The sequence below is a fragment of the Hirundo rustica genome, chromosome 26 (assembly GCF_015227805.2).
Source record: "Hirundo rustica isolate bHirRus1 chromosome 26, bHirRus1.pri.v3, whole genome shotgun sequence".
Classification (NCBI taxonomy): Eukaryota; Metazoa; Chordata; class Aves; order Passeriformes; family Hirundinidae; genus Hirundo; species Hirundo rustica.
This window is the reverse complement of record NC_053475.1, coordinates 2,474,899-2,488,739: the sequence shown is the minus strand read 5'-3', so window position 1 is coordinate 2,488,739 and position 13,841 is coordinate 2,474,899. Positions and strand designations below refer to the sequence as shown.

The window sequence follows — 13,841 nt, the reverse complement described above, 5'->3', positions numbered from 1 at the left end:
CAGGAAAGGAGCCAGTTGTGACCAGAGGGACAAAGCTCCCGCGCTTCTCTTGCTCCTCCACACCTGGCTCCATCCCATTCCCACAGAGCATCGAGGCTACTGCTCAGGACAAGGCACAGCTGCCTTTTTTTTTTTTTTTTTTTTTTGGTTTGTTTTTATTATTAAATACACCCTGGGAGGCACACAGGGAAGTGAGGCCAGAGCCCATCCACCCTGGCAGGCCCAGAGCTTTGAACAAATAAAAACCCCACAACAAAAAGGTTTAAAACAAAAATAAAAAAGCACCCAAACAAAACCCCTAACAATGCCAGACCTTCCCCTCCCTCCCCACCATCTCCAACTCCCACAGTCTAGATTTAGAAAGAAACCCACAAAGAACAAAACAAGGAGAAAGTCCCCAGGAAATCCACCCCGAGCAGCAGCCTGCACGATGCCTGGCCACGGTCCCAGGGCCACCTCCACCCCTTCTCCGCTCTCCTCCAGCTGGGATGCCACAGCCACCGGCTGCACGTTCTTTGGGAAGTCAGCAGCAGGGCAGGTAGAGTCCACCTGTCCATCCACGTGGACACCTGCCTGTCCCACGGTTGGCACCTCAGGGCTCAGTAAATGATCTCGTAAACTGTCGCTTTCTTGTCCCCTGAGCCGGTCACGATGAACTGGTCGTCCGTGGAGATGTCGCAGCTGAGGACGGAGGAGGTTTCCTTCGACTGGAGACAACGGGGGTAAGCACAAGAAGCGGCCCCAGAGCAAGGTGCCCAACCCTCGCTCCTTGGGGACCCGGGGAGGTTTGAAGGGACGAGGTTATGGGGCTCGTTATTGCTGAGACGTAATTAGAGCTGGGTTGTACGGGGCAGTCTCACCCCCGGGAACCCCCCACCCTGCTGGCTGCTCACCTGGAAGATGCTGGCTCCGTAGGGCGTCCGCCAGGCGTTGAGCAGGTTGTCCTTCCCCGTGCTCACGAACCACTTCCCTGTGGAGGGACAAAGCAGCCTCATGTCACCAGAGCAGACCCAGCAGCTGGATCCCAGCGGCAGCTCGTGCCCAGGCTGTGAAACACACACACACACAGACAGCCACAGCTCTGCCAACCACGAGCCAAGGGAAGGCAAAGAGGAGTTTGGTTCCAGCAGCCAGCGCTGCTCCAAGAGGGCTGGACACCCCTCCTCTGGCCGGCATCCACCAGGGACAGGGCTGGCTACCAGAACAAACGCTTGCCCCCAGTGCAAGGAGCCCTGTGACACATGGACAGAAGTTGAGGTGGCATCCGTGAGGCTCCAGAGCAACGGGGGACAGGAGAGGAGTGCCTACCGCAGGAGGCGAATTTGAGAGACAGGACACAGCTCTCGTGGAGGTGCAGCTGATACTTGTCGGGTTTGGTGACGTGCAGGATCTCCACGTTGCTGCTCTCCATCCCCACTGCCAGCCACTCTCCCATCGGGCAGTAGCCCAGGGAGAAGATCTGAGGGAACAGACAGGATCACACCACGGCCCAGCAGCTCCCACCTGGCCCCAGGGTGCTGCCACAGGGCTCCAGCCCTACCTGGGAGCTGAAGTCGTGCTGCTGCAGCTGCCGCCCCTCCCGCAGGTCCCAGCAGCGCACGGTGTTGTCCAGGCCCCCCGTCCACAGCTTGGTGCCATCGTTGGAGATGTCAATGCAGCTGGCCCCGTCCGTGTGGCCTTGAAACTGCCTGGGAAAGAGGGGGATGGAGAGGGCGAGGGCACAGCTGTCAGGGCAGCCAGCAGCTGCAGCAGTGTGGGCAGGGCAGCACCCGGCAGTGAGGAGCTGCAAGGACAGGCACTGTCCCATGGCCAAGGTTAGACACAGGGACATTCTGCAGGGGTCTGAGTGGTCCCTGGCCCGAGGAGTCCCCACAGTCCTGCCCATGCTCCCCCCTGGCCCAGACTCACCTGACCAGCGTCTGGTTCTGCAGGTCCCACACCACGATGTTGCCGTCGCTGCAGCAGGAGAAGCAGACTTTGGCATCAGGGCTGATGGCCAGGGCGTAGCAGGCGGGGGCAGAGGAGGTGAGCTCGGCCTTGATGCGGGGCGTGGGGGCCGCCAGGTCCCAGATGGACAGGGTGCTGGCCTCCCCGCCCACGATCAGGCTGCGGCCGTCGGGGAGCAGCTTGCAGGAGCGGATGTAGTTGTCACGGTTCTGAACGCGGGCGACAGGCAACAGGGCAGGGCGAGAAGGAGACAGTGAGCACACAGGGGCTCGCAGGAGGCACCTCTCCACATGTGAAAGTCCTCTCTGTCCCCTCCACTGCAACAGGGGCACATTCCCCTGCCCAGCCCCAGCCCACAGGCATCTCTGCTCCTCCTCCTCCTCCTCCTCACCAGGCAGTCCAGCTGAGCCACAGCCGTCTTGGTGCCCGGCTGCCCCACGTCCCAGACCTTGACGCAGCCCTTGCCCCCGGTGTAGACGTGGCGCGTGGAGTTGCTGATGGTGACAGCACAGACCACCTCGCCGTGGGTCAGGGTGTGCAGCTGCCGCGCGTGCCGGGGGATGCCGGAGCCGATGAGGGCGTCGGGGGGGAAAGGCACCGGCTGCATCTGCCCGTCGGCGCTGACGTGGAAGGAGTAGGCACTGGGAGGGAGCAGAGCAGTGAGAAGCAGGGCAGGATCCTGCGTGGACGGTGGCTGGTGCCATGCAGATCCCAGCGGGTCTGGCACAGGCAGCACGGTTTGGAGTCGAGCCATGAGCAGAATTCACTCAGTGATGCCACAACAACCATAGCCCCGGTTTCCTCCCAGGCTGAGCCTGAGCTCCCCATCCCTGCTGCCCCCAGCTTGTCCACACAGCCCAGCCTCAGCCCCACGTGCCACCCCACCCCATCCCCTGCCCATCCCGGCCCCACTTACGGCTTCCCCGAGGGCCCCACTTGCATGCCAGTCACCAGCCCTGGGACGCGCATGTGTGGGTGCGGGTCGTAGCCCACCTGCAGGGGACAGCGGGTGAGAGAGCAGCTCACACCCCCTGGCCCCACGGCCCCACGGGGACGAGGTCACGCACCAGGGGCGAGCGCCCGTAGCTGCCGGCTCCCACGGCGGCCGCAGCCCCGTTGAGCTGCGGGGACATGAGGTGCAGGCTGGCGTAGGCACCGGTCCCGGCCACGTCCCCGTTGACGGCAGGGTGGGCCAAGCCAAAGGCGGCCGAGTAAGGGCTCTGCACTCCCAGCGGGTTCCTCAGGCCCAGGGCTGGTGGGGGAGAGGCAGAGTGAAGGGATGGGGCTCTGGAGGCAGAGCTGGGAGCCCCAACCCTGCCCCAGCAGCGCCAGGCTCACCCAGGGGGTCCACGGGGACCTTGGCAGCGGCGGGGCGGAACTGCTGGGCACTGCTGGAGCCTGGGAGGGTGTCACCCTGGGAGGTGGGCGTGCTGGACTTCAGGCTGGGCGTCCCTGCCTTCTCCACCTGGCAGGAACAGAATGGGGAGGTGGCAGCTGCACCACGCCGCTGCCAGGGGGTCCCTGTTAGCTCCCCCTCAATGACAGCCCAGCCCAGGCACTGCTGAAGGGGCTGTGGGAGGGAATTTGAGCTCTAATGGAGCAGGAACCGCTCCCTGTCCCGCCAGCACTCTGCTCCATGGGTTTGGAGGCAGGGGATCCATGTCTGGCCGCTCTGTCAGCCGAGCCCGGGCTGCAAGGACACCAGCACAGGCCCCAAGCGAGTCACACATACCGTGGGTGCGTCCTTGCTCCGAGATGGGGACGTGCTGCTGGAGGAGGCCATGGAGGTGGGGCTGAGGGGCAGGGCCTCCTTCCTGCCCAGTGGGACCTTCTCCACCCCGTTCTCCCGGGACGAGTAGGAGTGGACGCTGTGCGGGGAAGAGGGGTCCTGGGGGAGGGAGGGAAATCAGCAGGGAGAAGAGCAGGCAGGAGAGCAGGGATGTCCCAGGTTTTGGGGAGCTGGTGGCTCAAGCAAGGGCCAGCCTGGATCCTGGGGCTCATCGCTGCTGCTGGCGAGGGTCAGGGAGCACAACGCCCACTGGCACCTCCCTGTGACACCCACCTCTGCCTGGAGTTAGCCCCTCCCTGGGGGATGGACAGCTCCCACTGACCCCAGACCCCTCCCGGTGCCCCAGCACACTGACCTCATCCACCACCAAGTTGTCTTCACTTTTGTCTGCATCGCTGCCCTGAAACGTGGAGCACGGTTGGAGCCAGAGGGGCTGCAGCCGCCCTCACTCCTGCCTGGAGCTGTGCCAGAGGCACAGACAGCTCCACTCACCGCCCCCCAGGAGAGGATGGGGTCACCCCAAGCCCCCCAGCCCTGGGCTCACATAATCTGTAACAAAGTCCTTCTCCTCCACCTTCCTCTTCTTGCTGCTGCTCAGGTACTCGGCGATGGCTCGTGCGCGCTCCCCGTTGGACAGAGCCAGGGAGCTCTGGGGTGAGGGGACGCAGTGTCAGCGGCTGGGGACGCTGTGCCCAGCTCCTGGGACAGGCAGCACCGAGGCAGGGCTGACTGCAGGAGCGTGGAGGGCCCCAGCCCAGCCCTGGGTCCTGACCACAGCCACCACAGAACGGTGCAAGAGAAGAAAAAGGCACTTACGGGGCCGGGGTCTCGGTCTGTCGCTGTGGCAACGCAGAGGAGCAGCAGGAGGAGGAGGAGGGAAAGGGGGACACACTGTGTCACCGCCAAGAACCCCACAGGAAAGTCACCCCCTTCACCCAGGGGTGCTGGGGTGCTCACAGCAGGGCCAGAGCACCACGACACAGCAGGGTGGTCCTAGGCCCCCCCAGGGATGACCAGCCCACCTCACCACCCTCCCACCACGAGGGTGCTGGTCAGTGGAGGACGTTCCCCACCCAAACCCCTTGCAGATGCAAGCCCCCTGCCCCTCCAGCCCCACTGGCAGCCCTGAGGCACGGACAAGTGACCCCACCCCGGGGAAGTGTCCAGGTGAGAAGGGCATGGGGAGCAGAGGGAGCCCCAGGGCCCAGCACCAGCCGTTCCCAGACTCTCAGATCCAGGCACCCCGAGCTCTGGCTCCCCCACACTCACCCCTGGGCTCCGTGTCGTGGACTCCTCGGTCATCCTTGGCGAGGAGCTGGGCCTGGGCCCCCAGTGCCCCCGAGAGCGCCAGCAGCCCTGAGGCACTGCTGATGCCAGCGAGGCCGGTGGGCTGCATTCCAGAGGGGTGGGGGGTCAGCGGGATGGGGGGAGCGTGGTGCGAGAGGTGCTGGGTCTGGAGCTGGTGCTGGAGAGGAGAGGAGAGAGCAGAGTCGAAGGGCTGTGCCAGGACAGCTGCTGGGCAAGTGAGGGGCAAGAGGCAGCCCTGGGTGAGTCAGAAACAGGGCCTGGGTGTGGAGGGGTAGGGCAGGCACACAGGGTGCTCCCAGTAATGTTCTGGGGTCACCACGTCCCTCCCACCGCCCCCTCCCACCCTGGGCTGGAAACCTGTGGTAGTCTCGAGGCAATAATTGAGTAGGGATGGTGGTGACCCCCCTCCACCCAGGCCACAGGGTGACACGTGCCAGCCACCACCCCCAGCCCCAGCTGCATCTCCTGCATCCCGAGCGCTGCTGGCAGCCCCCTGAACCAGCCTGGTTTGCCCCTCTCGTGGGAGAAGGCACGAGGGGCAGGGGCTGCAGCCAGGGGCAGGAGGGGGCTCAGCCCAGGGGCGGCAGGAGCCCGGGAGGTGCCATCATGACAGAGCCCCTCGGGCCTGGCCCCGGAGCGGCTGGGAGGGGTGCGCAGAGGGTTGACGTACCCCGATGGCCGCGTTCAGGTCGGTCATAGTCACCTGCTTCGCTCGCTCCACAGCCTGAACCACCTGCTGCTGGTGCTGTGGGGAGACAAGAGCGGGGCTGGGGCAGGCTCCTTTCTTTCCCTGGGCCCCAAAGGAGCTCTGCACACCCGGCTGGGGCCCGAGGGCTCACCCACCTCCTGAGACAGGAACGGGATGAGCTGGGCGCAGATCACGTTGAGCCGCTTGGCGATCTCCGTCTGGCGGGGGAAGAGAGACAGAGCCCGTCAGGGCAAGGGGCAGAGCGGACCCCACCCTGAGGGGTGCTGCCAGAGGAGTCCCCTCATTGTGGGGGCTTGGCCAGGGCAGTCTCGGGGTGCTGGCACTCAGCCCCAAGGGCTGCTGCTCAGCGCTACGGAGCAGAAACACCCTGTGGAGACAATTCCTGCTCTCCCTTTCAAAACCCAGCACCCTCCATCCTCACCCTGAGACAGCTTCCAGCTCCTCCCAGCCAGGGAGTTGAAGCCCCCCGGCCCATGCCACCGAGGCCACTGCCAAGCAAGCCCCAGCCCAGCAGCCACGGCCCCCGCAGGCTCCCCCTGCCCTCCACACAGCCTCCTGCCGGCACCACGCCCGCTCCTTGCCGCCCTCCCAGCCCACAGGAAGCCCTGGAGAGGTGCTCTCCTTCCAGCTGCTGTTTTTCTGCAACACTCGAGTGCCACTGGCAATCAAGAGCGCAGAGCGCGGGGAGGGAGAGCAGCGTCGTGCTGTGCCCTGCCATGTTCCCGTGGCACCCCCCTGCCCGCTTCCAGAGCCCCCTGTTCCCGTGGCACCTCCCTTTAATCTTCCAGGGACCCCTGATCCTGTAGCACCCCTCTGCCATTCCCAGGGTCCCCTGTTCTTATGGGACCCCTCTGCCAGCTTCCAGAGCCCCTCATTCCTGTGACACCCCCCTGCCATTTCCAGAGCCCCCTGTTCCTGTGACACCCCCCTGCCATTTCCAGAGACCCCCGTTCCTGTGACACCCCCCTGCCATTTCCAGAGTCCCCCCGTTCCTGTGACACCCCCCTGCCATTTCCAGAGCCCCCGTTCCTGTGACACCCCCCTGCCATTTCCAGAGCCCCCCTGTTCCTGTGACACCCCGCTGCCATTTCCAGAGCCCCCTGTTCCTGTGACACCCCCCTGCCAGCTTCCAGGGCCCCCCGTTCCTGTGACAGCCCCCTGCCATTTCCAGAGCCCCTCATTCCTGTGACACCCCCCTGCCATTTCCAGAGCCCCCCATTCCTGTGACACCCCCCTGCCATTTCCAGAGCCCCCTGTTCCTGTGACACCCCCCTGCCATTTCCAGGCTCCCCACCGGTCCCACCCCGCCGAGAGGAGAGCACTGACATTCAGCCATCCCCGGCCTCACAGACACAGCCCTGGAAAGGAGCCCCAGAGGCTGCTCCTGCCCCTGTGATGGCCCAGAGAGCAGACACTGCTCCAGGCCAACAGCCCACGCAGAGCTGGGGACTCGTCCCCATCGCTAGGGAGAGGACAGAGATCAGCAGCTCTCCCTGAAGCCCGGGGTGGGAGGGATCTCTCCGCTTTTGGATGGGCAGGGGATGTCCTGGGCACAGGAGTCCAGGTAAGATCCCATCTCAAGCTCCCAGGAGCTCCCTGTCCACCCTGGTGGGGAGGGTGAAAATGCTCTGGAGCCGGCAGAGGGCTGAGAGGAGGGGGTTGAACCCAGACCCACTTATCAGCCCCCAGAGGAGACCAAAGGCTGAAGGGCCCCAGGGACAGAACTGACCCCTGGATGTCCCTGCCAGGACCTTGGGCACATCTCCCACGCCCAGCTGGTGCAAGCGCCAAAACGTCAGGGTGAGGGGCCACAGCGCTGCCCGGCTGGTGTGGGGACACACACCCAGGGACACTCTGCTGCCCTCCAGAGCAGCTGCCGACCTGCTCTTGCCAGCCCCAGAGCACAGAAACAATCTGGCACCTGCCCTCACTTCCCCTTCTAAGGGAGGAAAAAAGAGAAAGAAAAGAAAGGAAGAGGAGGGGGGGAGCAAGGAGATTTGGCAGCCAGCAGTTCTGGGAAGGATTTAGCTGTCTCCCGGGGCCGGCAGTGATGGATTCTCTTCCCTAATGCACTGATGGGCAGCAGCTCCTTGGGGAGAGCTGCCTCCAATTCACTCGCACTCGTTAATGTGCAATTTACTGGCACTTTAACGCTCTCAGCATGAAAAATGATCACGCTGTTTGCAGCCCCCCCAGCCACCAGCACCGTCGCCTCCCCTCTGGCTCGTGGTGAGCAAGTCCAAGGCCAGGCAGATTCGGGGAGGTGGCTTTACAGAAAGCTACAGGCCCCTTCCATGCCAAAAACAAAGCAACAATAAAAAAAAATTTAACGTCTCCTGCTCGTTCCTGTCTTGATCCTCTCCTGCCAAGCCTGCGGCTGCCTGGAGAGCTGCACCACCGCAGCCAGCCCCCAGCCCCATTTCCCTCTGAACAAACCCAGAGCAAAACCCCACGCCTCGGCCCTCGATGCCAGCGCTGCTGAGCACCTGGGGAGGCCCTGGGGACACCACGGGGCGCAGCAAGGACAGCGGCCACACCACAGCACGGCACATCCCAGCCTCCGTCTGTGGCCACGGGCAATCGCTGCCTCGGGGGCTCCGGGGCAGCCAGGAGCGCTCAGCACCTGCCTGTGCCCGTGAGCAGAGCAGGATTTGGGAGAAGGGGAGTTGAGACAGAGACCCAATCCTCCCCAGGGCAGCGATAACCCGCGGCTCCTGCGCCGGCAGTTCCCGTTCCTCACACAATGGCCGCTGGCTGTCAGAGCAGACTTACGGGCCCTTGTTAAAAGTGCCGACAGCTCACTGGCCGGCGGCCAGCGGCACCTGGGGCTGGCAGAAAACACGAGCCTGAGAGGGCTGGGAGAGAACCAGCAGCCAGAGGAGAGGAGCTCACAGCTCTCCAAGGAGAGGCTCCGGGCCGGGAGCACCCGGTGGCATCAAGGGCAGATTCACACCTCAGCCTGGGCGGGGGTGCTGAGGGCAAGGAGGGCAGCCCAGAGTGGCGGAACCCCCTCGCACAGCGGGCACAAAGCTGGCAGGAGAGGCTGATAACCCGCCCCGTGCTGGGGACAGGGGCCAGAACCGCCACGGCGCCCACCCGAGCAGGCTCCCGTGCAACAGTTGGCGTCGGCGGGCGCGGGGCGGGCAGGAAGGCGGCGGCAGCGCGCCTCGCCAGGCTCCTCCGCAGCCTCTTTAAAAATAGATGAGAAGAAACCTTCTGTCTCAGAGCAGCTGGTGACCCGGAGCTCGGCACAGGGGAGGAAGGGAGGGAGGGATGGGGAAGCAGCGAGGGAGGATGCGCAGCCCTGAGTCCTCGGAGAGCCCACCCTGTGCTCCAAAACCCTTTTTCTCCTCAGAATTCTCCTCATCCGTGGCCCCTGCGCCAGCGGGCAGCAGACAGTTGCAAAGGCATCGAGCCAGAGCCCACCAGCCTGCTGTGACCCTGCAGCCCACCTTGCCCTGAGGAAGAAGCCGGTCTCCTTCACAACAGTCACCCCATGACCACTCACACGGTGCGAGCAGCCATGCAAGCACGAGTCCTCCACCACCGCTCTCTGCCTGACACAACAAGAGCATCACAGTCCAGGCACGGCACCCTGAACACGAAACCAGAGCACAGTCGTGCGTGGAGAGCTAAGGAGGCAGCCAAGGAGGTGGCACAGAGCGGAACAAAGCTTCCAAAGCACAGGGAAGGGGAAGCATCCCCACAAGCACGGCCTTCCCTGGGCTACAGCAGGGACACACCTCCCGTGTCATCTGTGGGGACAGCCCAGGTGGCGAAGTGGGGCCAGGGAGCTGGGCTCAAGGAGGTGGACAGAGCTCCAACCCACGCACACTCACCTGTTTGTGCATCTCGATGTTCAGGCCATAGGACATCTCGTAGTACTGTGAGGGAGAGAAGGCAGCATCAGCACGGCTCTGGAGGCCAGGGGAACTGACAAGCAGAAACTCCTCTGTGCTGCTGGCACACCAGGTCAGCCTGGCCACAAACAGTCAAGGTGTGGCCAGGCCATGGGGACAGCACGGTGCCCAGCTCCTCTGCCAGGAGCAGAGGTTTCTCTGGCACACAGGATGGACACAGTCCTCCCAGGACTCCTGCAGGAATGGGGACAGCCCACACAGGAGCAGATTTGCCACCACAGGCTGCGGCAGAAAATCCTGCTGCAACACCACGGCCCTTTTTGGGGGAAAACCAGACAGTAACAGGCACAGGAACCGGATCTCAGAGCCTGGCCACACAACCCAAAAGCAAGGGGAAGGCAAAGCATCCCTGCATGTCTGATGGTTCAGAGGAGATCCCACACCACCCTTCTCCTTTCAGGTGGAGATCACTAACCATGACATAATGACGCTGGATTTCTGTTTTTTCTGTTGCCAGCTTTTCACATTCTAACTTCAAGCTGTAAAAATAAAGAGGAGAGAGAGGGAGAAGGAGCAAGCCCCCCTTCGTCCTCCCAGTGAGAGGATTTCCCTATCTGGACAGGGCACGAGCCCTCCCAGTGTACCACACGCTTCAGCCTCCTCACTTCAATCCCATCTCCCAGCACAAGCCAAGAAAACCACCTGAAAGAGGGCAGGAAGGGGCTGATAAAGAGGAGATGGACGGCAAAGGGATCTGGGCATCAGGGAGCAATTTGCACGGACTCTTAACCCCCTCCCCAGCATCTGCTTCCCAAATGGAGTGAGCTGCAAAGCTGAGCTGCGTTTCAGACCTGGCTCTGCCCCGCGCAGCGTGGGGAAGGGGAGGTGATCCTGGACAGCAGCCTCACGGATCAGAGGGGCTCCAGGTCTAGGTGATGGCCCTGGCTCAGCCCAGGAGCTGGGTGCTGGAAGCCAGCACCTCCTCCTAGGGCTTCTGGCAGGCAAAGGCTGAGTTTCCCCCTCAAACAGAGTCGTTTCAAGCTACCAAGGTGATGCTTGGCACAGCCATCCTCTGCGGGGACCAGTCCAGCAGCCACACCGACACCAAGAGGAGCCTGCTGCTGCCCAGCACCCGTGAAGTGCCCAGTTCACACGCTGGCACGTGAACTCCGGCAGCTTCTCACCTGTGGTATTGGTTCTGCAAGAACTGGAATTCCTCCTTGATGCGATCCAAGGTCTCTGGGTAAGTCAGCTTGAGGGACTGGGGGGTGCTGGGGATGGCACTGGCAGCAACAGCGGCTCCTGAGGCAGCAGAGGGTGCCTGGAGATGGGCCTAGGCAGAGATGGGACCTCCGGGGTCACTGCTGCCACCCAACAAGGCTGGCACATCCCCTGGGGGTTTCCTGCACCCCGGGAAGAGGCTACGGGCACATCTGGGAGAGCAGCACATGCGGGAGGTTGCACAAGGAGTTATTGGAGAGGAAACTGGTCACAACCAGGCACCAAGGGCCTCGTCAGCACCCGTTTGGCCGCTGAGCCAGAAAGGATTAACGACCACGGGTGGCACTGGGCATGGCACAGAGCAGTGGCCTGTCCTCACCCAGCCGCCGCCCAGCTGAGCTCCCCGCCTGCCCATCACCATCACCATGCCCTGGTGAATCCTGCTCCCAGCACCTCACAAAGCCCGGACCCGCAGCGCTGGGGCTCAGCACCGCTTCGGGAAGAGCCACAGCACCACTGCCGAGCATCGCACACACGGTAACAGCAGTCAGCTGTAAGTCAGCACCGAGCGGGGAGCTGCGGTTCGAGGGGTGCGGGCCCTGTGAGTGGTGGCAGTGCTGCGAGGGGACGAGGCCACGCGTGGGCTCACCGGGGGCCGGTTCTGCGGGAACATCCTCGGCACCGGACGGGCCCGGGACCCTCCGGCGGCGCGGGCCCCGCCGCAGCCTCGGGACAGGGCCTGGAAACAGCTCCCAGCTCCGGATCAGGCCCTGGAGAAGAACCCGGGGGGTCACCGCCCGGCGCTGCCCGGGGCCCTTCGGAAGCCGCGGCGGAGCCCCGGAGCCCCGGCCCCGCCCGCAGCCCCTCCGCGCCGCGCTCCCGTTCCCGCGGGGACCGAGGGCCCCGGGGCTCCCTCCGGGCTCCGCGGACCCGCCCAGCCCCGGCCCCCCGCGCCGCGCAGACAATGGCCCCGCCGCCGCCCGCCGCAGGTACGGCCGCGGGGCGGGACCGGCCTCGCCGCCGACCCAGCCCCAAGCGGGGCCGGACCCCGGCCGGCGGACACCGAACCGAACCGACCCGGACCGGACCGGCGGGGCGGGACGGAACGGGACGGAACGGGACGGGACTCACCGCGCTGCGGGTCCCAGACCCGGCCCCGGCCCCAGGCGCGCGCCCCAGCGGCGGGGCGGGCCGGGCCGGGCCGAGCCGAGCCCGGTAGAGCCGAGCCGGGCCGAGCCGAGCCGGGCTGGGCCGGGCCGAGCCGAGTGCAGCCGAGTGCAGCCGAGCCGGGCCGAGCCCCCGCCCCGCCCCGCCCCGCCCCGCCCCGCCCCGCCCGCGCGGCCGCCGCTCTGCGGAGCGCGATCAATGAACGAGCGCGAGCGCCAGCTCCACGTGGGGCCTGGCCCGTGCGGGCAATCGCCCCCGCCGCCAGCCAATGGAAGCGCGGCGAGGGCGGCCGCCCCCACGTGGGGCACGCGGAGCTGCCTTTCCATTGGTCAGCCCCGGCCCGGCCGGCGCGCGGGATGTCAATCAAGGGAGGCCGAGCGGCGAACGAGGGGGCGGTGCCGCGGTTTAACCCTTGCGGGGCCGGGGCACCGGAGAGAACCGGGAGGGAACCGGGGACCCGCCGCCCCCGCCGCCCCACGCGGGATCCCGGGGCACGGCACGGCCCCTCCCAGCCCCGCAGCTTTGCCCGCAAAAAGGAAGCGGGAGGTTGCACCGGAGCCGCTGCTCCCGCCGCCCCGAAAAGCGGCGGCTCGGCTTCGGGGCTTTTTGCTGATAAACACGGGAAGTCGTCGTGCCCCGTTCCGTGTCCGTCCGCCCCCCTCTTTGTTTTGTTTGGTTTTTTTCTTTAATTAAGAAATTAAACGAACCCGAAGCCACCCACACATCGCTTCCCGGGCTGCAGGTCCCGCCTCACCGGGAATTCCCTGCGCCGTGTGATGGCGGGGAGCAGCAGCATCCCTCTGCCAGACAGAGATCTGGGAAAGGCTCCCGGGCCAGGCCGCTTCCTCAGCCCCAGGAAAGGCGTATGAGGGCCCGTAGCTCCCTGCGGTCACCCCACGTTCCCTTGGGATGGGCAGAAGCTTGGACTGGGAAGGGGACGCCCATGTCCCCGTCCCAGCAGCACTACAACAGCCCCCACATCCCCGGCAGCGCTGTCACCGTCCTCCCACAGCTCCCCGTGTTCCCAGCAGGGAGGCCGAGGTGCACACAACCCACTCGGGTTTCCTCGTGGCATTTCTGGTGGTTTTACTCCTTTCAGGGGCATCGGTGGTTGCTCGACATTTTCTGCCGCTGTGGGTCAATCCGGGCTTACACTGAGCAGGAAATAAAACATTTGAGGAGCAGCAGCTGTGAGGAGCTGTTGGCCTCTCCCCCTCTTTAACCTTAATCCAGGAACAGGCCAGCAGCCCTTTCCTCCTCACCGCAGCTCCGTCCTCGTGGTCCTGTCGCCGTCCACAGGCAGCGATGGCTCGGATCACGGCTCAGACCGTGGCCGGCCACTGACTCTGGTTGCCAGCAGATCTGGCAGGGTACGGATTGAGAGAGCCAGAGCCCCTCCCCAGCCACGGCAAACTTGCCTCCAGTCCCTGGAAGAAAGGAACAATAACGATCATAACCTCACCAAACCCACTTCAACAGAGCAGGACCGTGCAAGGGCCACCCTGCGCCTGCCCAGAGGACTGGAGGTGATGGGCTGTGCTGGCCCCTCGGGCTGGGAGCAGGATTTTCCAGCTTTGAGCCAGGTTCTGCTGCCTTTACCGAGTCAGGGGCCGCCCTTAGTCCCGCGGTGGGAAGCCCAGCTCGTTCAGCCCCATTGTGCCCAGTCTGTTCCCTGGCAGCGCTGGGATTTTCTGAGAGCAGCTGCGATCTCAGGTGGGAGATCTCCCGTTACTCCAGCTCTGCTGAGGGCAGGCAGGGAGAGACTCCCCCACTCTGGAGCTGGGGATGCCCCTGCTCTCACTGCACCACTCCTGGCCCCACACCAGCAGCCAGTGGGGTT

The 13,841-nt window shown here is 64.7% G+C and overlaps 1 protein-coding gene across 2 annotated transcripts; it reads right to left on the bottom strand.

The window, feature by feature from the left end:
• Positions 1–204: 204 nt before the first annotated feature.
• Positions 205–11,604, bottom strand: LOC120763457 (transducin-like enhancer protein 1). 2 transcript variants are annotated; one of them, XM_040086770.2, is made up of 20 exons: positions 11,484–11,604; positions 10,798–10,946; positions 10,089–10,152; positions 9,593–9,637; positions 5,888–5,950; positions 5,715–5,789; positions 5,006–5,201; positions 4,553–4,575; positions 4,281–4,385; positions 4,092–4,136; positions 3,680–3,835; positions 3,286–3,412; positions 3,015–3,199; positions 2,864–2,940; positions 2,339–2,588; positions 1,909–2,156; positions 1,541–1,688; positions 1,309–1,459; positions 894–970; positions 205–707 (listed from the first exon to the last, which is right to left on the bottom strand). In XM_040086770.2, exons 1-20 carry the CDS (start codon positions 11,505–11,507, stop codon positions 600–602), a joined length of 2,316 nt encoding a protein of 771 aa, XP_039942704.1. In that variant the 5' UTR covers positions 11,508–11,604; the 3' UTR covers positions 205–599. The 2 variants fall into 2 exon arrangements, with proteins under 2 accessions (XP_039942704.1, XP_039942705.1); XM_040086771.2 differs by having other exon boundaries at positions 5,748–5,789.
• Positions 11,605–13,841: the final 2,237 nt, after the last annotated feature.